Source organism: Papio anubis, chromosome 5, assembly GCF_008728515.1.
Source record: "Papio anubis isolate 15944 chromosome 5, Panubis1.0, whole genome shotgun sequence".
NCBI lineage: Eukaryota > Metazoa > Chordata > Mammalia > Primates > Cercopithecidae > Papio > Papio anubis.
This window is the reverse complement of record NC_044980.1, coordinates 122,267,278-122,294,006: the sequence shown is the minus strand read 5'-3', so window position 1 is coordinate 122,294,006 and position 26,729 is coordinate 122,267,278. Positions and strand designations below refer to the sequence as shown.

The following is a 26,729-nucleotide window of genomic DNA, read 5'->3' as shown; positions in this document are numbered from 1 at the left end:
ATTTTTCATTCGACCCATAAATTATTGAGAATGTTATTTTCCAAACATTTAGAGAACATTTTCCTGCTATCTTTTTGTAATTAATTTGAAGTCTAATTCCATTTTGCCCAGGAACATACTTTGTTTGATTCCAATTCCTTTGAATTTGTAAAGGTTTGCTTTATGAGCTAGAAAATGTTCCTTCCCCCTCGGAAAAATTTCCATGTCATTTGAAAGGCATGCATATTTTGCTATGGTTGGGCGGAGCAGTGTGTAAAGGTTAGCTAGTGGTGGTTTTCAATTTTTCTATATCACTGTTAAGTTCCTGTTTACTGGTTTTATCAATTACTCAGAGGAGTGTTGACATTTTAAATATAGTTGTGCATTTGTCCATTTTTCCTGTTAGTTTGTCAGTTTTTGCTTAATGAGTTTTAAAGCTCTATTGTTAAGTGCTAAAACATTTAAACTACTATATCTTTTTGGTGAATTGATCGCTTAATATTATGTAATGTCCCTCTTAATTCTCGGTAATTTTCTCTATTCTGAAATCTATATCATCTGATATAAATAGTTACTTGAGGGTTCTTTGTTTTGTTTTTTGTTTTTTACTTTTTACTACTTTTTCTACAGTATATAACTTTCATCCTTTTACTCTTAACCTATGTGTTACAGTTGAAGTGAGTTTCTTTCAGAGAGCAAAGGTGGGGTCTTTAAATTTTTAATCCATTCTGATGAACTCCTTTTAGTTGGCATATTCAAACTATTTACATTTAATGTAATTATTGAAATGTGAAAATTTTGTACTAACATTTTATTATTATTTTTTGTTGATGATGTTTTTACTGTTATCCTTTCCTCTGTTATCCTTTCCTGACTTTTGTTTTTTGAACTATTTTAATATTAAATTATTTATTTAATTATTTACTTATTTAAGAGACAAGGTCTTGCTCTGTCATCCAGGCTGGAGTACAGTGGTGTCATCATAGCTCATTGTAACCTCAAACTCCTGGGTTCCATTGATCCTTCCACCTCAGCCTGCTGGGTAGTTGAGACTACCAAAACACAATACCATGCCTGGCTAATTTTTAAACCTTTTTGTGGAAAAGAGGTCTCACTATGTTACCCAGGCTGGTCTCAAACTCCTGGCCTCAAGTGATCCTCTAGCCTCAGCCTCCCAAAATGCTGGGCTTAGAGGCATGAGTGTACTTATACACCATGTATACACCGGTATATTTATTGTTTTTAATTTCATCCTTCTGTATATATTTTTAGTGGTTTCTTCCTATAGGTTTTACATTACACAATATTCACCCTTGAAACTCTACTTAGAATCAGTATTTTACTGTTTCAAAAGGAATATTGAAAGCTTAATTAACAACATGTAAGTCCCTTTATCCTCCCATGTATTACTGTTGTCTTAGGTATTAAATCTACTATACATCATGGACTCCATCAGACAATGTTACAATCTTTGCTTTCAAATATCAAGCCTATTTAAAATATTCTGGGGTTGAGAGGAGTCTATTTTATTTATCCAGATATTTGTCATTTCTTTTACTTTCTGCATTCCTGATGTTCCAAGTTTCCTTTAAGTATCATTTCCCTTCTGTTAGAACTACTTCCTTTGGCAATTCTCTTAAAGCAGCAATTTTGGCTATGAATTCTCTTAGTTTTTCTTCATTTTATAATGTCCTTATTTTACCTTCATGTCTGAAAAATATTCTTTGAAAATATAGAATTCTACATTGACAATCCTTTCTTTCATGGATTCTGGATTTCATGGTTTGTCATGATAAATCTGCTGGAATCACTGTTCCCCTATATAAGAGCTTGTTTTTTGGTGTCGTTTTTAGTTTGTCTTTAGCTTTCAGCAGTTTGGTTATGATGTCTCCAGCTGTGCATTTCTCTGTGTATTCCTTGTTTGGAGTTGCTCAGATTCTTAAATCTGATGGTTTAATTTTTTTTCCAAATGTGAGAAGTCTTCAGTCATATATATTTTTTTCTTTTCCTGGAGCCCATGATAACTACTGTGCTATTTCTCACCAGTTCCTGAGGCTCTTTTTTTCTCTCCATTTATCAGATTGGATAGTTTCTTCTGATTTGTCTTAAAGTTCACTGACTCTTTTCTCAGTCAGCTCCATGCTGCTATTCAGTTTATCCAGAGAGATTTTGTTTCAATTATTATTTTCTTAATTATAAAAATTCAATTTGCTTTTTCTTTCTATTTATTTACTAAGACTTTTTACTCTTCTATTCATTTAAAAAAATGTTTGCCCTTACTTGTTAGAGCATCTTCATAATAAATGCTTTAGTCTAGCAAGATAGTTCTAAAATCTGTGCCATCTCAGAACTGGCATCTGTCGTGTGTCTTTTTCCGTGCAAATTGAGATTTTCATATGTAAAATAATTTTGAATTATGTTCTAGACATTTTGCCTATAACATTAGGAGACTTATTTAAATCTTACGGAGAATGCTAATTTTTTTTAGCATAAAATCAACCTACTTTGGTTCAGACTATAAGTTACAAACTTACAAGGCTTCTGTGTGTTTTGGTTAAATTGTCAATTTTCAAAGCCTTTGCATTGCTATTCAAATAGCTCTGTTCTCGAAGAACTTTTAGAGTCATATCCATACATACAAAGTTGGTAAACAGCTTTGAGGTCACTTTCCTAAGCCCTTCCCTCTCCATGCTCTTTTTTAGCACCTTCCACTTCCATGCAGTTCTTATTCCAGTCCTGCTTTCAGAAAGTGTGGAGTTAGTTACCACTCTGCTGTGTACTTCTCATAATTTTGTCTGTTTCCACGTACAAGCAGAGGGAATCAAGAGATAAGAAGCAGTGGTGTTTACCCCATCCTCCTGGGATTAAAGCTGTTCAGATCAGACAGGAAGATTTATCCAAATTTTTATGGCTCATATTCCTGCCACTGTTACTATCCCTGCTGCCACTATCATAGGATTGTAGAAGGCGGAAGATGGGGCAGAAGAGAATGTAGACATTAAAGGAGGGGTTTCTCCTACTTTCTCTGAGCATCAGGACCCCTTCCTGGGCCTTAATCCAGAACGGGAGGGCTTCTGCTAGTGTTTTCTCCCTCAAGGTCCTAATGACAACTTACAAGTGTGGGCTGTGTTGAATCCAAGATGGAGAATACAGAAAGAGAGAAAAAATATAAACTCACTGCTGGTTTGGTGGCACTTCAAATTCATATCTTCTTCCCAATCAGCCTGTTACTTTTACTTTTAAAAATCCTCAAATAGGTGTTCCATTCTCTCAAGTTTTATAGCTGCGTTCAATGGGAGAGAGAAGGGTGGAGTGTGTTTACTCCAGTTTACCTGAAACTAGACAGAGATAGTTACTTCTCTGCAAAAAATAAAAATAATAAACCAAAACTAGCATCTTATAATTCAAAGAAAACTGCCTAGGGAATTGTGTTTTTTTTGTTTTTTTTTTTTTCTGTGATGCAAATCAAACATTTCCATTATCTCAATATTCTTTAGAAGTACTTCCACTATCCGGCTACTTAGAGGACAGGATTGGGAAGGACCTGGAAAATGCAGAGACAACTTTGGTATATCACTAGATTATTTACATATTAAAGTCCCAAAGCACTGCAATATTTGACAAAAGGATTTTCTTCTGTATGGGTTTATACAGTTTCTATATTTTCTCATGTAATAATTGATAATATTCTATATACCATAGTACAACTAACCTACTAGATATCTGCTTTAAAAGAATATAGATTGTATTAATATTATTAGCATACTGATGATTAAACAAAAAGGAAAAAAACAGATTTGCCAATTTTCCCCAATACTGTTGCTTAAAAAATGCTAAGAAAAATTTCTACTGAGTTCAGAATAAAGTTTTCTGATCAAACCAACATCATTAAAATTTGATGGCAGACGTTTTTCCCCTCACATCCAGATTTGGAAGAAAATACTAAGGCTTCTCTATGTTTAAGAGATATGTATTAATACATTTATTCTTGGAAGCTATGATAGTAAAAGAGAAAAAGTTGGCTCAGTATGAAAGGGAGACAAATAGGAAACTTTTTAGGTTATCTGGGCAACAATAACAAAAGGCTAGGAAAAAGGAAAACATTTAAAGAACATATAAATAGGATCATTTTAGGCACCATTCTATTTCTAGCGCCTAGCACCTAACACAAACTTGGACACAGAACAGAGGTTTCAAAATATTGGAGGAAATTGAATAAATGATAAGAAAGAGACAGAGAAGTGAAAAGAAGGCCATCTGAAATGCAAGAACCAATAAAAATTGAGGAAAATGGATACAGTAGCACATTTCATATTATATTCAAAGTATATTTCCAGGCCTCTGAGATATAAGAATTTAGTACAAGATGAAGGTTATTACTCTGTACATATCAAATATATCTGAGACCTAGACCATCATAATGTGCCAATAGCCAATGCTTTGTGGCCATCTGGATTAAATGAAAACAAAGTTAAGAAAAATAGTATAGAATCAGCTTCTAATACATGTAGCAAATGCTCATAGGTTTATTCCTATAGAGTCTAATTATAATTATTGGGAGATTAAATAATGAAAAATCTAAATTATAGAAATAATTGTGATGGTTAATATTTATGAAATAAGTAATTTTAAATTTATTATTAAAAATTCTGATTAGTGTGTTTAAAAATGTCTTAAACATGTTCATCAACAACAGAGTGACCATATGGCTAGTTTGCCTAGGGCATCCCAATTTACGCTTTTGTCTAAGCATAATTATGTCTCTTTTAACTTTTAAAAGTTCCCTGGTATGAATTACAAATTGTATGTTTACTTTATCTATAAATAAACCTCACAGGCCTTTTTATTTCAAAACTAAAGTCATGCCCAGGCCCAATCTGACCCTACTAGGTTTTCTTAGTTTCTTTGCTGGAGACCCAGAGACTTGCATTTCCTCTATTCCAAGCTGGCACCATCCAAATTACCTCCTTGAAGAACCAGTTTTCCCCACCCCATTTACTTTCTGTACCACAGTCAAGTGTTTAGAGCCATTTCACCTTAATATGCTTTTGTTCATCACTGATGAGACAAAGGAAATGAATATTATATATGGAGAAATTGGAATGATTACAGAATTGTATGAAGTCCTTCCAAATCCTCTTAAAATCCTTTTGCTGTTTTACTGTCTCATCAGATACGATAAATGAAAATCTTTCTTTGAATTTCTCCCTTTAACTTTTATTTCTTAACATTTTCTTCCTTCTTATTATGTCCTTAACAAGGATCATGTATATACTTGCATCCATCATAGACTTGTTTTCTTCCCGTATATAAGCCCCCAATTAATATGAAATAATACGCATCCTTTAGTCAGAATGAGCTAGTTTTCTATTGTTTCATAGCAAATTATCACTAATGTAACAGCTTAAAGTAACACCCATTTATTATCCCACATTACTATAGGTCAGAAGTCTGGGTGGGCTTGACTGGGTTCTCTGCTTGGGGGTCTCACAAGGGCAAAGTCAAGATATCATTCAGGCTGTGCTCTTGTTTAAAGGTTATGGAAAGTATCAGCTTATAAACTCATGCAGGTTGTTAGTACAATTCAGTGCCTTGCTTCTGCTTTAAGAGTTTCGCCTGGAACCCCATCTCTACTAAAAATACACAAAATTAGTTGGGCATGGTGGCACCTGCCTGTAATCCCAGCTATTGAGGAGGCTGAGGCAGGGGAATCGCTTGAACCTGGGAGGGAGAGGTTCCAGTGAGCTGAGATTGTGCCACTGCACTCCAGCCTGCGTGACAAAGCGAGACTTTGTCTAAAAAACCCAAACCAAAACAAACAAACAAAAAAGTTCCACCTGGTTAGATCTCCATGTCTTAAGGTAAACTGAAAAACTTTAATTACCTCTGCAAAATTCCTTCACAGCAGTACTTAGATTAGCATTTGATTGAATAGCTAGGGGTCAGAAATCCTAAGAATTCTGTCTACCACACTGAATATATTCTATTTGCATATCTGAAGCTTCCTGTGTTAATCACTGAGCAGCGCATTATCACAAAAGATCTCTCATAAATGTGAAGACCTCTGAATATTCAAAAAATTTTCAAAAAGTAGTTTTTATAAAATTTTACCCATTGAAGGTTGGCACAGGCTTCTAATATGCTTGCTAATTTCTTCTGCAAAAGTATATGTCCCACTAGACTGAGTGGGCAAAAATCTGACTGTCAACCTTGAATCCATCATAGAGCTTGACATTGGACTTTGAATATAGTAAATCCCCAATAAATGTATTGGAACTCCCATGAATACTTAATTACACTACTAATTCATTTAGAAACTAAGATTCATGTAGACAAAAGTTAACCTAGTCTTTGCCTAGTCCAAAGGCTTAAAAATGTCAAAATATTGCATATTGAACTAACAAGGCTTTTCAGTACAAACAGTATAGTTCTATCATAAAAGGTATTAAAGTAAAAAGATGACCTTAATAATTGCTTTCAGTATTTTAAGTCCCTGAGATTCTCTATGGTTGAGGTGCCATGATGCAAAAGAAAATGCCAAATTGCTGTTTAACAAAAATTAAGCTACTTAAAAATGAGCTTAACCTCTTCTCACCCAGCAAAAATGACTACTTCTGCTGCAATGTGGTATGAAGAATGTACTGGTATTTGGAAAGGGAAGTGTCTGGAGATTCTCACAGTACAGTGTTGACATAAAGGGCTATTTAAATACGTTTTAGTGTATGGATATGCTTCTTTTTGGCAGTTGCTTCCTGGGTGGTCTGTATACCTGACAATATGTCAAGTACATAAAATCAGAATATTCAGAAGCATAGAGAAGAATAACCTGGATCATTCCAACCTGCTCAAAGACAGAAGAAAAAAAGTTAGGATGTTGAAGCAACTAAGTTTCCATAGAATGCCTGGGGGAGTCAGAGCATCACAGAGCTGGGAACTTGGTGGTAGAGGATACACAGCCTCTCTTATCCACAAGTATTGGAGGCATATTCATAGCAGGAAACTCATTCACTCATTCAATCAGCATTTATCTTTGCCAGCTTTAAGTATTTTCCAATTTTCTATACATTAAAGTCCTTAAAAAGTCTCATGAAACGTGTGTACACACACACACACGTAAACACTGACTATCCCCATTGATTATCAATCATTCTCAGCTTATGGCAGAATTGCTCAAAGAGGGTTATGCAGAAACCTGGGAGTCCATAAGACCTTTTGAGTGGGTCCTCTAAGACCTTTTCAAGAGGTATATGGAAAGTTAAAACTGTGTTGACATTTGTAGTGATGGTGCCAAAGTAATGGTAGGTAAAATTGCCTAGTCAAGGCAGTGGCACCAACTTCATGTCAGTCATTTTATTCACTGCCACTTACTCCCAGGAGGGGTACCATGACAATTTCACTTCAAAATTTCCAGATGTAGCAGTAACATTTATTCATTTTATCAAATCTGAACACTTGAGTATATATATTTTTAAAATATTTTTTGTGTAACAAAAAAATAAGTATGGATAAAGCATTTCTGTTGCAGACTAAAATATGATCTCTCAGTTAAAAGTATTGTGAAATTGTTTCAGTTATGAGCTGAGATGGCTGTGCTTTTCATGAAGCATCATTTTTTCATTGAAAGAATAAGTGAAAAACAGTATTCAGACTTGGAAATCTGAGCAATACTTGCCTAAAAATGAACAAAGTGAACTTGTCACTCTATGAAAACCAACTTATGGTATTATGACTATTTCTTTTGCCAATAATAAAATTCAAGTTTTCAAGTGAAAAATTAGAATATTGGAAAACTTTCATCTGTCACTATGAGCTTGACAGCTTCTCAAAACTTAAAGACTTTTCTGATAATATAGGTGGTGATATTAACAGATAGATAAGATTAGATTAGATAGATAGACAGATAGGTAGATAGATAGTAGGGTGAAATGTGTCAACATTTAGAAGATCTGCCTAATTCAGTGAACTAATATATTCCAATCAATAGATAATTGATACTAAAAAGCCATGCAGGGTTAAAACATCCATTTAAATTATAAGATATACCAATAGATATTAATATACTAGAGTGTGAAAGTTCATTCTGTGCTTTCAGATTCTACATTGTCCCATTCCACAAACTTTTAAAACACTATGACATGGGTTTTAGAAAATGCACAATAATCTGAAAATAGTCCTCCATTTTTCAACAACATTCTGGGTAAGGTCACATTTTCCTCATACAGGTCAACCATAACAACATACAGAAACACCTTATGCAGAAGCAGATATGAGATATGAGATTCAGCTGTCTTCTAGAACCCAAACAAAGAGATTCTCAAAAATATAAAACAAAGCCATGTCTTCTCACTATTTTTATTGTTCTAGATAATATAGCTAATTTTTGTAACAATTATGAATGCATGTCCTTTTTGCTAACATTTGATGAGTTTATTAATTTTAAATGAATCAAAATGATTCTAGAATTTATTTTAATTTCTAACACAACAATAATTGATAAATGTAACCTACATAAAAATCTATTTGGGATCTTAAATAATTCAAGAATGTAAAGGAGTACAAAGACCAAAAAGTTTAATAATTACTACCTTGTAGCATACAATCTGAACATCTCTAAAACAGTTTCTAAAACTTTTTTTTTTTTTTTTTGAGACATAGTCTTGCTCTGTCACCTATGCTGGAGTGTAGTGACACAATCTCAGCTTACTGCAAGCTCTACCTCCTGGGTTCATACCATTCTCCTGCCTCAGCCTCCTGAGTAGCTGGGACTACAGGCGCCCACCACCACGCCCGGCTAAATTTTTTTGTATTTTTAGTAGAGACAGGGTTTCACTGTGTTAGCCAGGATAGTCTCGATCTCCTGACCTCGTGATCCACCCGCCTTGGCCTCCCAATGTGTCTAAGACTATTTCTTTAAAAAAACTTGTGGTGACATCTTAACTATAAAACCAATTATCCAAGTTAGTGTCACAACACATGTGAATGTTGAGCAAATTGGATTGCGTGACTAAGTGTTGCTGCAAGATGTATAAACAAATGTATAAACATATGTATGTATAAAAATACACACATAAAGTACAGTAGTACTTTAAAAGTTTTTCTTGAAATTCCACTTTCAGCAGTGAGAAAAGTCTGGTTGCAAATCACCTGAACATATAAATGATGGAGTAAAAATAACAAAAATCATCTTAAATGCATAGCTGAGTTCACTCTTAAGGGAAATCCTTCCATGGGCTGAAGGAAAAGCAGGGAAGAGTTCTGAGCTGGCACCGATGTGCTGATTGCCTATAGGCATTTACCAGTCTCAGATCCAAAATGTTCAGCCTTAGCCATTGCACTGGAACAAAGATAATGCCTGTTCAAGGTGAGATCTCCAAACTGAAACTTCTAATTAAAGTGAGTGGGAGAAGATACCATCTTTCTCCACCCTCCCACACAAATAATTAACTCAACAAAACGATAAGAAAAACAATCTGCTCCCTAAAAAAAAATTTACAGCATGAAAACCTGTCTACTTTTTAGCCTAGACTCTGTTTTTATTTTGTTTTGTTTTGTTTTTGTAGGACAGATGGCATTAAAATAAGTTAGACTGATAGCTAAATCCTCAAGAGCAACAATGGATGCCAAAGGACAGGTCAACTAAATCTTCAAAATGTGCTGAAAAAACAAAAATACCAAACAGGTATCCAGAATCCTGGGATTTTATACTCACTTAAAATATCTTTCAAGAATTGAAGTAAAATTAAGACATTTTCATACTAACAAAAACTTAAGTGTGTGTCATCAGTAGACTTTTACTAAGGGAAATTCTAATAAATATTGCTTCAATAGGAGGAAAGTAAGATTAGGAGAGAGAACTGGTTTGTAAGAAAGAACGAAGAACTAATAAAAGCCAATAAAATAATAAATATGTGAATAAATCTAATTGAGCACTGACTGTAGAAAACCATAACATCTTGTGTGTTTTAAAAATCAAATAAGTTGTTTAAAAAAATGGTAACACCCTACAATAAGGACAGGGGATATAGAATGTTTCAAGGGCTTTATATTCCTGAGAGAAAATAAAAGATAAACTTTGGACTTGGATATATGTTTGCATTTCTATCGTAAACATGTCTTTAATGCACATAGGATTCTCTAAGGTGTATTTGTAAGAATTTAATTGATGTCAAGTTGTACAAATGCCAGTTTTACTAAATACTGCCCAAAGTTCTCTAAAGTGATTATATCAATTTAAATTCACTCCTGAAGCACATTGTTTCCATGGATTCACATACTTGCCATCACTTTATAATGTAGGATTTTAATTTCATCAATCCCACTGGTAGAAATCTGTTTGTGATCTGAATGTTCATTTCCTTTACTACTAATGAAGTTGGGCATCTTACCATTTTATTTTTTTAAATTCACCCTTGATGTATTATCTTCCAAAAATGGTCTTTAGAGTCTTTTGCCCTATTTGGCATGTCTACTTCCTTGTTTGTTTCTTTCTTACTGATTCAGAAAATTTGTTTTTATACTCTGGGTTCTATTACTTTGTTGGTTACACATATTGGAAATACCATTAATATATATCAATAATTCTAAGATTCACCTTATTTCACATTGTAATGTCTTGAAATCAATAATTCTTAGAATTAAAATTGGTCATTGTCTTATTTATTTAGTGATATATAAACTAAGGGTATGTGTTGAAATCAATGAAAATTGAAGATACTTTAAAATCCAGGAAATATGGTATCCTCTCCCTGATAGAAGCTTGCTTTTGTTCACTTTCATTACTGTCTTTTAATATTCATAAATTTTAAATATTAATATAGTTCCTGTATGATTAACATTTTTGTGTACTCTTTAAGAAATCTGTCTCTTCTTCAGAAATAGATTCCTGTTTTTACAAATTTAAACCATACAGAATTAACCTCAATTTTTTCTCATGTGAATAACCATCTTAACATCACATATTGAACTATGCCTTACCCAGTGATCTGCAGTATACATCAATTTCCAAATACGGGCAACTGCGTTTTCATATTTACTGTGTACTATATCTTGGTATCTGATAGCGCAGGTTTCCCTCCTTCCCATATTCTTTCTTCACCAATATCTTGGCAATTTTCAGACCTATGTTCCTCTATACATTTAGAATCATCGTGTCTAGTTCCTTCAAAACTCTTGTTAGAATTTTAATGGAATGCATTGTATTAATAGATCGGTTTGAGGGAAATGAACATTTGTATCATATTTAGTCTTATGAGTAGAGTGTATCTCTTCATCAAGTTGGGTCTTTATTGAATTGTAATATAGTCTATAATATTCTCCATATGTTTTATATACTTGTCATTAGATATATTTCAATATATTTCATATTTTACATAAAATACACAGAAGTTTTAATTTCTTACTGCCTGTGACTAAAACAAAATGCAATTTGTTACTGCATATTGATTTGATATCTAACTACCAATTAAATTCTCCTATTTCTCATAATTTAATTCCATAATCTGTTTTATTCTTTATGTAGATAATAGTATTATCTAGTTTATTGTAATGCCTAAAATTTTCAGTGCATTGTCGAATAGAAGTGGTAGTAGCAGAGTTGTTTCCTTGTTTCTGATTCTAAAAGGAATGCTTTTAATGCTCCACTGTTTAAAAGGAAAGATATTTACAAGTTGTTTTGTAAGTGATTTCTACTGGTTAATAAAGTTCCTACTTTTCTCTGCTTTGCCAAGAGTTTTTATCATGAATGTGTTTTGAATCGTATGAAAGGCATTTTCTTTATCCAAACAAGATGATCATATGGTTTTTATCTTTAATTGGAATACGTAGTTACATTTTAAGATGTTCTAATGCTAAACTACCTTTGCATTTCTGGAATAAATCTGCAATAAAATAACCATACTTGGTTATTTTAAAAATGCATTCATTGTAAGATAATATCTGCTAATATTTGATTGACTTTCTTCATTTCTTTCCTAATAAAGAAGGGCTTATCATTCTTCTGTTTTACCCTATCCTCTTAGGATTTAGTAAGACATTTATATAGTTTTAATCTCTCCATTTTCTATTTTCTAAAATAGTTTGTATAACATTAAAATGATCCATCTTTGGAACATAGAAATCATCTACAAAATCATCAGAGCCTGGTATTTTTGTAGGTAGATTTTATTTTATTTTTATTTTATTATAAGTTTTTTTGAGACAGGGCCTCACTCTTGCCCAGGCTGGAGTGCAGTGGTGCCATCTCAGCTCACTGTAACCTCCACCTCTGGATTCAAGCAATTCTTCTGCCTCAGCCTCCAAAGTAGCTGAGATTACAAGTGTGTGCCACCATGCCCAGCTATTTTTTTTTTTTTTTTTGTATATTTGTAGTAGGGATGGGGATTCACCATGTTGCCCGGGCTTGTTTCGAACTCCTGGCCTCAAAAAACCTGCCCACCTCAGCCTCCCAAAGAGCTGGGATTACAGGCAGGAGCCACTGTCCTCAGCTGTGGGTAGATTTTAAAGAACTGATTCAATTTATTTCATTGTTAAAAGAAGATACAGACTATTTTTTGTTGTCATTATTTTGGCTAATCCCTCAGCTAGAAATGGTTAACTATAATTAATCATGTTTGTTAATAGAACCTGAGTTTGTTACTCCTTATAAATATTTATATATCATGGTACCAATTACTACTTTTTATCTAATCTTTTTACCAGTTCTCAAAACTAACCATAGAAACAGAATTGTTGATACCACAGTTTAAAGACTTGAAATCATTATGTTTCTTTATTCTTTCTCTAAATGATGGAGGCAATATTACTTAGAAAGTGTACTGGTTTTCCATGGCTGCCTGTAAAAATTATTGCAAATTCAGTGGCTTAAGGTATCCAAATTTATTCTCTTGCAGCTTTCTAGGTTAGAAGTTTGACACAGACCTCACTGGCTAAAATCAAGTGTTGAAAAGGCTGTTTGTGTTCACTTCTGTAGGCTCCAGGGAAGATTCTATTTCCTTGTTTTTGCATGTTCTAGAAGCTGCTCACATTTCTTCACTAGTAACCTCATTCTTCAAACCATCCATGATGAGCTGAATCCTTTTCATATCGCATCTCTGTCTTTCTTTAGTAATCACGTCTCCCTCTGACTCAGAACTTTTCTGCCTCACTCTCCCACTTTTAAGAACTCTTGTGACAACATTGGGCCTACCATGATAATACAGGATAATCTCCCTATTTCAAGGTCAGTTAGTTGGCAGCCTTAATTCCATCTACTACCTTAATTTCTTGTTGCTTTGTAACCTAACATATTCATAAATTCCAGGGACTGGGGCAAATACGCTCTTAAGGACCATTATTCTGCCTACCACAAAAATTAAGGCAACTTCATAAGCAATAGCAGCAAAGAGATAGTTCCACTTGCATAATGAAATACACTTTATTTCCCTTAAAATTTAAGTATACCACCATAGTTCATTCAATCTAAGATTTTAAAAACTTTGAATTAAACTATGACAACCCTGGTAAGCCATTCATTGCAAAACGAATCCTAATTTCAGGGATTTAAAAGGTAAACACATGCCTGTAATCCCAGCACTTTGGGAGGCCGAGGGGGGCAGATCACAAGGTCAGGAGATCCAGACTAGCCTGGCTAACATGGTGAAACCCCGCCTCTACTAAAAATACAAAAAATTAGCCGGGCGTGGTGGCAGGTGCCTGTAGTCCAGCTACTCGGGAGGCTGAGGCAGGCGAATGGCGTGAACCTGGGAGGTGGAGCTTGCAGTGAGCCAAGATCACGCAACTGCACTCCAACCTGGGCGACAGAGCAAGACTCCATTAAAAAAAAAAAAAAAAAAAAAAGAAAAGAAAGAGATAAATGCACAGGTTTTTAAATTGATATATTAATGGATGAAAACATATAATACCATGTGTTTTCTTCCATGATCTACATACCTACCTACTGACCCACCAAACCATCTACATAACTAAATTAACAGGAAAAAGTGTGTAATTGAGAAGGTGGTAAAAATTATTTTTACTTTTTATACCCTATGTAGCTTTTCAAATATAAGCTTAGTAAATAACTATAATTTATCAACAAAAACACTTACTTAACAATATTCCATAACATTAATATAGCCCAACTTATTTAAAATGCACAAACCTTTTGACTCAGCAAATGAGCACAATATCCTATTGTTTTAAAGCTGAAATACTGGTAAATAAAATTATTTCAAAGTTTGCGTTTGTCATTTCCAATTTAATTCTATATCTTCATCTGAGGACATTTTTCTCACATTCAGTTTTCTAGTTGTATTTTTATCTATGGCATAAAAATGCATTATGTTATAAAAGAAAGGTGACAGTACAGTCAGAAGATCTGAGGTACAGTCTAGCACTACCATTTACTATCAGTGATTCTGGGCAAATCTGTAACCTCTCCACAGGGAATAAGAGGATGTGATAGAAACTGGTGCAGATGAAATGCCAATTAACTAGCTGCTTTGCAATTGTCACAGTTTCACAACATTCTGTGAGACAGAAGATGTAGCCTCTATTTTAAAGGTGAGGAATCCAAGCTTTTGAGGTGTTAGTGTGCCCACATTCACGTAGTTAATAAGTAGCATAGCCTTGATTTAAATCTAGATATCTGACTTCAAAATCTATGATCCGTTTGTTTTTCAGGGCTTTCTTCATCTGTAAAATAATAATGATAACAAAACTAGAGAGTTCAGATTTTGATGGAATTAAATGAGACAATGTCCATGAAAATACTGTTTGCATTACAATGCAAAGCATAAATCTTACCATTGCTTTGAAAATACAAGCATTCCTCTCCATTTATAACTCACATTAATAATATAAATTCAAATCCTCTAAGTGCTGTTCTTTCCTCTTACTATATGTAGGAGAGTAGGGAGAAGCATCTTAAAGTCATCATTCAACCCTACATGATCAAACTAATAAATACTAAATCCACTTCTTTCCTTTCTCTTTCTTCTCTCCATATTTTCATTATAGTATTAAAAGTAAAATGGCTGACTTCACATTGATTATAGATAAAAGAGAAAAGAAGTATACAATGACTTGAAAGCATCTATCAAAAAATATATCCCTTTGGATTATATGAAGAGATATTAAAATGTGTATGCATAAACCTTTTATTGATGTTAACCCTAAATCACTTTGGCTTTGTTTTACTAGAGATTGATAGCTATTAAGATGATTGATAAGCTATATACATGCTCATTTAATTTTTTAAGAAGTCACAGAGCAGTTTACCAGCATTTTCTCTTAATAACAATAGAGGTTATTAATATTGTCCCATATTTTTCTTGCCCTGTAAATGAAAATATGAACATCAGGGAAGATTTTTATGCCTTAGGCTACAAGGAACATAAAAGTCTTAAACTGGCTTAGTAATAAGGATATACTGACTCACATATTCAGAAACCCAAACATTAGACTGGGCTCCAGGATTGGAGGATTCAACAATGTTATCCAAGAGAAAGATACTTTCCATTCTTCATTCTGCAGTATATGATGTCAGATTCATCACAAGGATGGTTTCCTTCCTGATTACAGTGATAAGTGTTGCATCCTTCCTTATTTATATCCAGTGGAGGCATAAATAATCAAGCTCTAACCATCAAAAATGCTACCTTTTTCAGCTTCGTGAGGCAAATATAGGGAACAGATCATATGTCTCCACTTCGGCAATGGCATGTGCTGACTGGCTTAGGCCTATGGTCCTGAAACAATCTCCATGATAGGCCCAGACAAATCATGACCCAACCCCCTAGGGCTATCCTTTCCTAACATAGCATTGCAGCTACACAGTGGTAGATGCATGGATGATGAGGTGGCAACCACAGTGTCTATGTCTCACAAATGTCTTTATAAATCTTATTAATATACAGTTGTCCCTTTGTATCCATGGGGGATTGGTTCCAAGACTCTTTGCACATAACAAAATCCATGAATATTCAATTCCTTTTATATGATGGGGTGGTATTTGATTATAACCTATACACATCCTCTCCTATACTCTGAATCATCTCTAGATTACCTTTAATACCTAATATAATACTTAGCACTTACAAGGTAAGCGCTATGTAAATAGTGGTTATACTACATTATTTTTAATTAGTATTTTTGTTATTGCTGCATTTTACTTCATATTTTTATTTAGACAAAATATTTTTGTACCACAAGTGGTTGAATCCATGAAGATGGAGTCCATGATACAGAAGGCTGACTGTATATGACTCTATACATAGGCATAGGTAGTGTGACAAGAAGGTTTTTGTGGGGTTTGGGTAAAACCGATTACTTTGACTTGGTGGCTATAAGTTTTCATTTTATCTGTCTTGAAGAAATATTTCAGATTTTCACTCTGCTCAAGACTACATAGGGAAAGATCTCATCTATATTTGGGCTAAAGGAAAAAAATCTGCCATAAGATACAGAAGGGATAACTAGGCTTTAGTGATGCCAGAGGTGCCAATGACAACCTAAGGAATCAGCAAAACAGAATTCAGGAAGGGCACTGGAATTTTCACACCCTAGGCTATAATATTTAAAACTGATTTTTTTTGAAGATCTTAATGAACAGGACAAATAGAGCCAAAGACTCAATAAATTGCTTTCCTGCCAAATCTTACATACTCTGATTATCAGAACACATTGAGGTACTCAATTATGCAAATGTGTTTTAAATTAGAAAATAAAATTTACATATACCATATCACAAATATACACACAATTTTGAATTAGCAGATTTAGCAAGATGTGAAATTCTGTTGTTATCAAAACAGAAATTGGTTCTTATTAGTAGTTGCTTCCAGGCTATAAAGAGTCAGTTCGTGTGTATAGCTATGGAAGGTGTCGCCTGAGTGGCTGATTTCTCACATGTACTCGAGCAAGGCAAGATGTGAGCTGTCCCTATTAAAGAAGGCTTTAATAATAATAAATGGGGGCAACATTCCTGCTTGCATGAAAGAAAAGGTTATTATTTTGAGACAAGTTTTACTGGTAATCAAAAGCTTCGATGGTTAGGGTAACAAAAACTAGATACCAAGTTTTAATTTCTGGAGATTCAGACAGGAAAAGAAGAAAACTGGAGGGGAAGCAGGCAAGAGAGTCAACAGTAGGAAGATGGTCCCTACATCAATTCCACTTTTCCTTAGGTGCCCAGCTCTTTTTATGCCGACAGCTCCTTCTGAGGCAAATATTCCCTTGATTCCATCATCATCCACTTTACATTATTATAACTACTTTCCATCGTAAGTTTTATGAATAATACATGTCAAAAATCCTAATATTATCTAAGATGTTAAACATATGAGGAGGTTGATGAAAAATTAGGTTAATGGAACTGGTTAGAATTATCTTTTAAAATACTAATATCCCTATGTTCTGTTTCTGCCCCCTTTTATTTATTGTTTATTTATTGTTTATTATTGTTCACTTTATAAAAAACAAATGACACAACAAAATGGTCAAGTTAAAATATTGCTCATCTTATAGAAATGAACCCTACATGATACGCCAAAATTAGATTACAACTCTTAAATGTACCTTACCAATAATATATTGTTACACACAGCTACATAACTTAAAATTAAATATATATATATATATATAGAGAGAGAGAGAGAGAGAGATTGGGGTATCTTTGGATAGATACATTTATATTTATATGGATACATTTTAAAACATGAAAATATATGTGGCCATTCTCTCAAAATTAGAACAGTGGTTTCATGAATTCTGTTGGCTATATGGTTTTGTTTTAGGCACTTTAGATATCTAATACAAATGGTGAAAAATTTGCCACTTTACGTAAGAAGAATCATACTGAATCAGCAGTTTATTTTGACACAGTCTGCAAAGATTTTTAAACACACATAACTCAAAAAACAATCTGTTATCCTGCAAATTAGTCAATCACAATGTCATTAATATATTTTGTCTTGGGTTATTAATAATAATAAAATTTTATCAAACTCACGTGTGTATCTCTGAGAAAATAACAAAAAAGACTGATTATAGCCTTAAAGCGTCACTTAAAGATTATCTCCTATATATAGTTGATACATGTGTCTTTAAGCTATTTAATTAATAACTGAAGTGCTGAGAAACGATTAAACATATAGGTAGAAAATATGTATGTCTGACATTTTAAAGTTATTCCTTTATAACCAGAACACAAATAATTTCATATACTTAAACAAGTGATGTGTTCAAGTTCTCCAGAACTCCAAAAGTATGAGAATTTTTACACTTACCAACAGTATCACATGGTTCATCTTTGTGCACACAGAAATCTTTCCTAGAAAGAAAAATAGAAAACTGAAATAAAGGTAAATTATTTTCTACAAACAAGACATCATGTGACTCATTTTTAATAGTTATATGATTAATTGAAGCACATCTGTTATCTCCAAGAATCTAATAAAATTGTGAATAAGATTAATTTTTAATTCTAAGATATGGAAGATTAAATTTTATAGCACATTGGTACATGATATAATTAATCCTCAGACATTAGACTATTCCCATATTATGGACAATATTTCAAAAGTAAGATTCCATCTTGTTTTGAATTTTACACTATTCTATTGTTTCATTACAAAAAATAATATCTGGTATTGGGACAAGGCTTTCCATTTGAAAAATTACCAGAAGATACCTACTTCATGTAACACAAAAATTATTTCCAGATAGAAGATTTCAATGTTAGAAATACAACTTAAAATAACATAATATTTTATATCATAAGACTGGCAAAATTTTTAAAAGACTGATAATCATTTTATTAATGGTATAAGGAAATTATTATTTTACATAAATGGGATCTAACTATGTATAATATTTTATAATTTTTACTCTTTATCTGAAACTATATCCTAGCATTCCTAAGAATGCTTCACTTTTGTTATCAATTATTTAGGATTTCATAGAACATAATTTAATATATCTTAATAAGAGTTATGAGATTTGGAGGCAGAATATATGAAAGCAAAACTTTTAATCTACCTCTTACTAGCTACGTGAACTTAGGCAACTTATTTAGCCTTTTTGTGCCTCTGTTACCTCATCAAAAAGATAGAGATAGTAATAATATCTACCACCTAGGTTTATTGTTCAATTTAAATGATTTAACATACATAAAACCTTAAAAACCTAGGTTACTATGCAAGGGGAATGAATTAACACATATAAGGTATTTAAAACAATGCCACACACAAAGTAAGCTCTCAAAAGTTAGTTTCGATGTTTTGTTGGGGATTTTTTTTTATTGCTGCTATTAGTGTATCATAATATAAGCAACTTCTTAGCAATAAGCTTTTAGGTTCTATACAATTTTTACTATCACAAACAATATTACAATAGGTCTTTTGTGTGTACATAAATGAGAAAGTAAAATTATCTTGTAAAAAAAATTTCCTCTGTTTGTTACAGGATCTGAAAGCTGTATCTAAATGATAAAAAAAAAAAAAAAAAAGACTTTTAAAACTAAAGCACAATACTTTTACCTATTCACCAATGAAGTCTACGTTGATCTTGATAATGGTTAGCTTTCAATTCACATCTTGCTTGGCTCATTAGCAGCATTTGTGATTTAATACATACATATATCTATATATGTGTATATATATGTGTGTGTGTATGTGTGTTCGTAAATGTTCCTTGTATATTAGAAATGTATATTTTTTTTTTGGAGTGCAGTTCCATCTAGCTCTTAAAAGCTCTGATATACAATTGTTACGTAGAATAATCAATTCTGGATTGATTTCTACGTGGTACCGAGAAAACACTGTTAAAATTCCATTGTGGTTATAATTTTTTTGATGTTTCCCTGTGATTCTAATTTTTGCTTTGTTTATCTCAAAGCTTATTGTTTATTAAGTACTCACTCTCTAAGTTTATTTTGAACTATTATTTTTATTATCATGTAAAATCCATATGTTTACTTTGCTAAGGTGGATTGTGTCTGATACTAACAAATATTAATATACAGTATTGCATTAGTATTTGCTTGTCCTATCTCTTTCATTTTGTTGTTAACATCCATTTTCTCTGAGTCTCTTATAAAGAGTACATAGTGAAACTTTTAAAAGCTAGTTACATATCTTTATAAATGAATTTAATCCTTTTCTATTTTATTGTTGATATCTTTGGATTTCTATTATTTATGATTTCTATTTACCAAGTTATATTTCTTTGTTCTTTTTCTCTTTCTTCCTTTTATTTTTCACTCACTTTTTTTGGCTACTTTGAAAGTAACATTAAATTGTGGTTGATGTGTGATTCCTTTTGCATTTTAAAGTATGATATATTTGTTCTCTATGGCTGCTGTAAAAGTTGCATAAATTTGGTGGCTTAAAACAACATAAAACTTTAACTTACAGTCTGAAGGCTGGAAGTTTGAAATGGGCTTTACTGCACTAAAATCAATGTGTCAGCAGTATCATGTTCCCTCTGAAAGCTCTAGATGAGAATATGCTTCCTTGCCTTCGCTAGCTTCCAGAGGCTACCCAGGTTTCTTGACTCAGGGCCTCCTTCTATTTTGAAGGCCAACAATTCCATCACTCTGCTCCCTGCTTCCATCATCATATGACCCTCTCTGACTCTCCTCTCTCTCTCTTTTCCTCACACCAGGATAATCTCACCACCTCAAGATCCTTAATATAATCACATCTGTACAGTCATTTCTTCCATACAGGATAACATATTTTCAGGTTCTGGAAATTAGAGCATAAACATCTTTACAGGGGATGTTATTTTTCCTGCCTACCACATATCCTTAGAATGTGTAAAGCTCTTCCTCCTTAAAAAGGCAAGAACATAACATTCTTTTAATCCAATCTCTCCCTTCAATTTTTCATGTGTTTTTAATCTGAAATTATGGTTCCATCTTGATTTTTCAAATCTAAAATTTGACAGTTGCTTTTAAAAACCATCAGGGTTTATGCAACAATTTGCCTTTTTATTAAGCAATTTTTTTTCTCAGTTATATCTTTTATCTTTACTTTCTAGACATCTCACTATTCTTTTTCTTTAAGTACATTCTTCAGTATCTCTTTCAATGAGGATCTATCTATGAATGGTAAACTTTCCTAGTTATTTTCTTTTGCTTTCATTTTTATTATTTAGCATTTATTCATAACTGAACAGTAACTGAGTTGTTATAAAGTCAACTTTATTGACTCTCAAACACTGAAGATACCATTTCATTTTATTCTAGCATTCATAAATATTGATTACAAGTCTCTGATTACAGTTTTTGCCCTTTTTCATGCATTGCTTTCTGCTTAATTTTTAACACTATTTCTGTCTTTATAATTCTACAGTCCCACGAAGATGAGTCAAGGTACTGATTTTGTTTTTATTTATCTTCTTTGGTACTTGGTATATTTTCAAGTTAAAGATCCATGAATACTTAAAAATTCTTGCCATTATCTATTTAGTTAATCCCTCTGACATTCCATTCTCTTTTCCTAGAACTTCTTTAGGAATATTATAGTTCTCATTCTGATGTCTGTAATGCTCAGGCACCTTTGTGTATTTCCATCTCTCAACCACTCTATGTAGCCTGCTGGGAGAATCCCTCAGATCTATCATCCAATCCACTAATGCTCTCTTCAGCTGGATCTAATATGCTTTTCAATTTAGAAATTGAAATTTTAAGTACCATATTCCATATTTCTTCCCAAGAACATTTATTTTCATCAATTTTCAGATAAACTATTTTTCCCCCAAAAAACACCTTATTCTCATATTTTGAAATTTTTTATTGTTTTTAATTAGGTGGACATGCTTGTTTTATAATCCCTGTTAGTACTTTTTACAAATTATTATTCTTTAATATGCCTCTGGGTTCTTAAAATGGAATATGTTGTCACTGGTCATTTTGGAATTCTATTATGAACTCAGTCAGTGGGATGTTAATTGTGGTTGCCTCATGGTGTAAGTTGAGAGAGAGTCCCTTCAGAGCAGTTTTGCATATACTTTCACTAAGTGCTTCAATTTTGGAATCAAATTCATGGTAATGAATACCCAGAGGAAGCATTTTTGTCCTAACCTGGGGTCATGGAGGAGGCAGAATGTTTCCTTGTTCACAACCTGTGCTTGCTGGCAGAACTTTTAACAGTGTATACTTTTATTAAGGATCTAAGTATCTACAAATTCTAGTTGTGTGTAATCATTTCAGTTCCACTTCCCTACTTCGCACAGACTCATTAAAACATAAAAACCTAGATTTGTTTAGTTCAAAAAACTCCCTCAGGGAAGCTACCACATTACTTTAGATGCTTACTAAACTTCTTGCCAGAACTTGCTTTGTTTTTGGCTCATCTGTGCATGTAAAAGTATGCTTATTGCATTTTTTGCTATGGTTTATGGATCTTCATAATGGGAACATTTTCTGATTATCTAGACAGCCAGATTATCACATAATTAAAAGAACTGGACTTAATCTGTGACCTATCATATAGGAATGAAGTGTAGTAAAATAATACATTAGTTTATTGTTAGCATTAGGTCTAAATATATATAGAAACAAGCCATATATGCCTTATTTTATTATTACATTTTACATCATGCAGCTACTTTCACCAAATGCTTTAAAAGACTGTGGACCTGCCTCAATAAGATGTTCAGTTGATATTTAATAGTTTTTCAAAAATGTCTTTCAACAACTGGGGATTATTTTACTTATAAATTATTGTAAAAAAATTAGTGATTACTACAAATTGTTATTTTTCTTGCAAATGGTTGGAGATAGAAAAAATAATTGTTGCTAGCCATGAGTATAAGATAGGGATGAAGTATATTAATATCAATATTATTAAAATTGTTCTCTATTTCTCCTGACAAATTCTGAAAGAGATGACTATATGAAACAAATATAGACTCAATTATGAGAGTAATGTGGAAAAGGCAGAGCTAAAATAGAGAAGATAAACAATAATCTTAAATAATATCTTTTCAATACAAGGCACAAATTGAACTTAATACAAACTTAATTCGTTTAAATCACACCCAAAATTTAGGAATACATTTACCATTCTCTAGTTATAAATAACAAAAATAATTCAAATATGATAGGTTATCACATGAATTGCTTCATGAAGTATAAGTGGAAGATGTATTAGTCCTGTGGTTCTCTTAGCTGAGAACACTTCTCCAGTATTTCATTAGGACTCAAGCAAGGCAAAGACGCAGGCCCTCTTGCATGTTATCTCTTCTCTCTTTCCTCACTTAATTAACTCCACACTCAAATACCTGGCTTTAGTTTGTTTTAGTGACCATGCTTCCCCTACCTCTGTTTGCCTTTATAATGCATCGAGAGAAACCTTTGCTCTAAAGAGGGCCTGCTGCCCACTGCAAAACTCACTTCATTATACTGGAGAGGGAGCAGGTTATCCCTAAAACACAGTAGACTTAATGTAATGTTACACTGTGCTGTCTACCAATTACAGTATATTTCCAGACAACAGAAATAGTATAACATGTTTTTACCAGTTTGTATAAATTTTAATGTTTTTCTCAAATATGCTATTATTTTTGTATTCTACTAAATCCAAAAACTAGTTAATCCAGGCTGGGTGCATTGGCTCATGCCTGTAATTCCAACACTTTGGGAGAGCGAGGTGGGCGAATCACCTGAGGTAGGAAGTTCAAGATGAGCCTGACCAACATGGAGAATCCCTGTCTCTACTAAAAAAAAAAAAAATACAAAAAATTAGCCAGGCCTGGTGGCGCATCCCTGTAATCTCAGCTACTCGAGAGGCTCAGGCAGGAGAATCACTTGAACCCAGGAGGCAGAAGTTGTGGTGAGCCGAGATCATGCCATTGCACCCCAGCCTGGACAACGAGAGTGAAACTCCTTCTTAAACTGAAAAAAAAAAAAAAAAAAACCTAGTTAATCCATTCTTGATCATTTAAAGATGGCTGCCAGCACTTGGTACACTAATCTTAACTTTTTTTGTATACAGATGATATAATCCTATTAGGTTGCTTGCATACTCCTTAAAAGTCTACTGACCCAACTGAATGGATGTTGAAAAGTAGATGCATTTTTTGGTAAATTATTTAAGTAAATAGGAAAGAAAGCAAAGTAATTTTGATGAAGTAAATAATTTGATTGTCAGTATTGGGAGTTTTAATATTTATACCTTTTATTGTAAATATATATATCTTTCTGAAAATATGTACCAAAACTAGAAGGAAAACTCTAGATAAATGAGGGAAGATACATCCAAATTTTATCTCATAAAACATAACCACTATAGCTGCCCTACCCTAAACTTTTCCCATGGTAAACAGCATGCAACTACTTTTTCCAAGCAGTCATCATTCCCTTCAATATACAAGATACAAAACAGGAAACCTTGTAAGTCTGGGCAAGATAAGACTGCTCTCAATCAGAACATTTATTCCCAGGGTTATAAGGGAAGGTTTTTACAAAGCTAAATGGTTCCTTTATAGTACTGAGGTAAATCCTATCCTTCCCCAACTCTACTCCCTAGCATCTTTCCACTGGGAAATCACCTTCTATTGCATCATATTTTCTGGTCAGTGTATTCTAGTCATCAGCTTCCAATCATAGGATTATCCCCCTACACTGAAACCCATGTTTTCAGAGGATGGAAAAGAGATAATATAGTAAAATATGAATGGCTCTGAATCATCAAAACTCAGTAGATGAGATGCCTAGAGCTTTCCTCTTTGCTATCTTTCCTGATGCCTGATTCTTCAGTTCTTCCTTTGATTCTGAAAATGTAGAATCAAAGTAAGCCAACTGTTTCTTCTGTTGCTCAACTTAGGCAAAGTTGGTCTCTGTGACTCAAAACAAATAATATCCTAATGATAAAGGAAAATAATTTCTCCTGGCAGCAAAACATATTCAGAGTCTCAATATAACTATAGATGGAGATGAATGGAAAGGTTTTCTAGCATTATTATTATAAATAAATGACAAAATATCATTTCTCTGCATAGGAAAGTATAGAGATCATTTACAAGAATACCATCCCTAGTGGTAGAAGTTGTATACTGCATAATTCTATGGACACATTTATTATACACAACATAAATGGCTTCCTCTACTGTTGTGTAGTGTACAGCCTATACAACTGAACACTGTGGGATACATTAAGTGTCTCTAATATGCCATGTACTAAATAAGGGGAAGGATACAACAGAGATAAATAAAATAGGCTTCTACTTGAAAGGCACAGAAGTGGATAAAACATATCACCTCTGTAATGTGATAAGGGTCCCAGGAGCAGTGAGCAAGAAGTCTGGGGAGTTATATTAAACACTGAATAATTCTATTCTTCAACTGCATTTGCCAGCAAACAAAAAGAGAAAGAAACACCCGAAACAGATGATACTGAATAAAATGGCAATGCAAAAAATTAAAGAACCACATAAAATCAAATCTTCACCTTAGGGTCAAGAACCACTAAGTGAAAAGTATATTCAGATGTAGGGGGAAAGAGATTTGGGGTGGTTTTTCTAAATATATAATACATCATATCATGATGCAAGAGGCTGCAACATGACTATTTGATTTATATAATGTGAAACATGGGACTTCATCTGTAATTAAACAACATGATAAAACTATGACAAATGCACTGCTTATTGTCAAGGGCATTTAGAATCCACCACACAGCCAATTTCTGTTCACTTAGCAAACAAATGAAAAAAGCACATTACGAAAAACAATCAAACAAACAAACAAACAAACTCTAGTTCTTTCATTCAGAAACGTTAGAAGTACCTCTCACTAAAACTGAAAAATAGTCAGCAGCATTATAAACCAAAGATCAGACTATAAGTCTTAATCTTCATTTCTCCAATAATCAACTTATTTGCAGAACACCAATGTATTCCTAATTCAAAATATTCAAATATTTATTTTATAAGATGTGGATAGAGATTATTTGCTGACTAGACCTTTGATCATGTGGATTCAAATTCTCTCATTTTTGGCTCATGTAGATTATGTGCGCCTGAAGTCTGCATCATAGAGTTTCATTATGTGAGTTTATAGAAATGATACTATTAGACTCTGGCAACTGGGAAAGCCAATAAATTCTGCCTAAGTTCTGATTTATGTTGAAAAAAATGAAATGTAGCCTTTAATTTCCAAGAACGAAGATGCAACTGAGAATGAGCCTCACTGTAGAGTTTAATAGTGCCTTGGGATATACCTATAAATGATTCATTCAAAAATTATTCTGTAATTTGTATTAAATCAAGTTATTTTTGCAATTTCTAGTTTTATTAAATTTTCTCTTACTTGCCAATGGCATTAGTTTGAAACTAACTTTCACATGTATTATACGTAAACTAAAAGCATTTCTGTAAATAGGAAAGGCAAAGCTATCATTAATAAAATTGAATTTTAAAGAGTATTTCCAAAGGGCATAAAGATGTATGCCTTCTCCCTGATTTCAATGAGAAATGTGAAAATTGCCCTAAGAAATCACAGAGTTGAGAGCTAAGAGAACATGTTTTGTGTTTTTGTTACTATGAACCCAGAAGCATAACTAGGTCAGCTTTAAACTATTTACTTTATTGTACTGCACAGGACAATTTAACAAATATATGACCTCAGATAGGTTTGGATTTGTAGAAGCATTATGTATTTTAGCTGACACTGAACTTGATCCCTGAGCTAAAATTTCTTCCTACTAATGTACACACACAACCCCCAACATTTACTAGTTATCTACAATGAGCATTTACTAACAACT

The 26,729-nt window shown here is 33.1% G+C and overlaps 1 protein-coding gene across 2 annotated transcripts in view; it reads right to left on the bottom strand.

The window, feature by feature from the left end:
• ADAMTS19 (ADAM metallopeptidase with thrombospondin type 1 motif 19) overlaps positions 1-26,729 on the bottom strand; it is a 289,097-nt gene that overhangs the window by 176,729 nt on the left and 85,639 nt on the right. For both annotated transcript variants that reach the window (XM_021939659.2, XM_003900067.5), the window contains exon 7: positions 18,243-18,286. In XM_021939659.2, the coding sequence (XP_021795351.1) occupies positions 18,243-18,286 (44 nt within the window). The remainder of the gene's footprint in view (positions 1-18,242; positions 18,287-26,729) is intronic.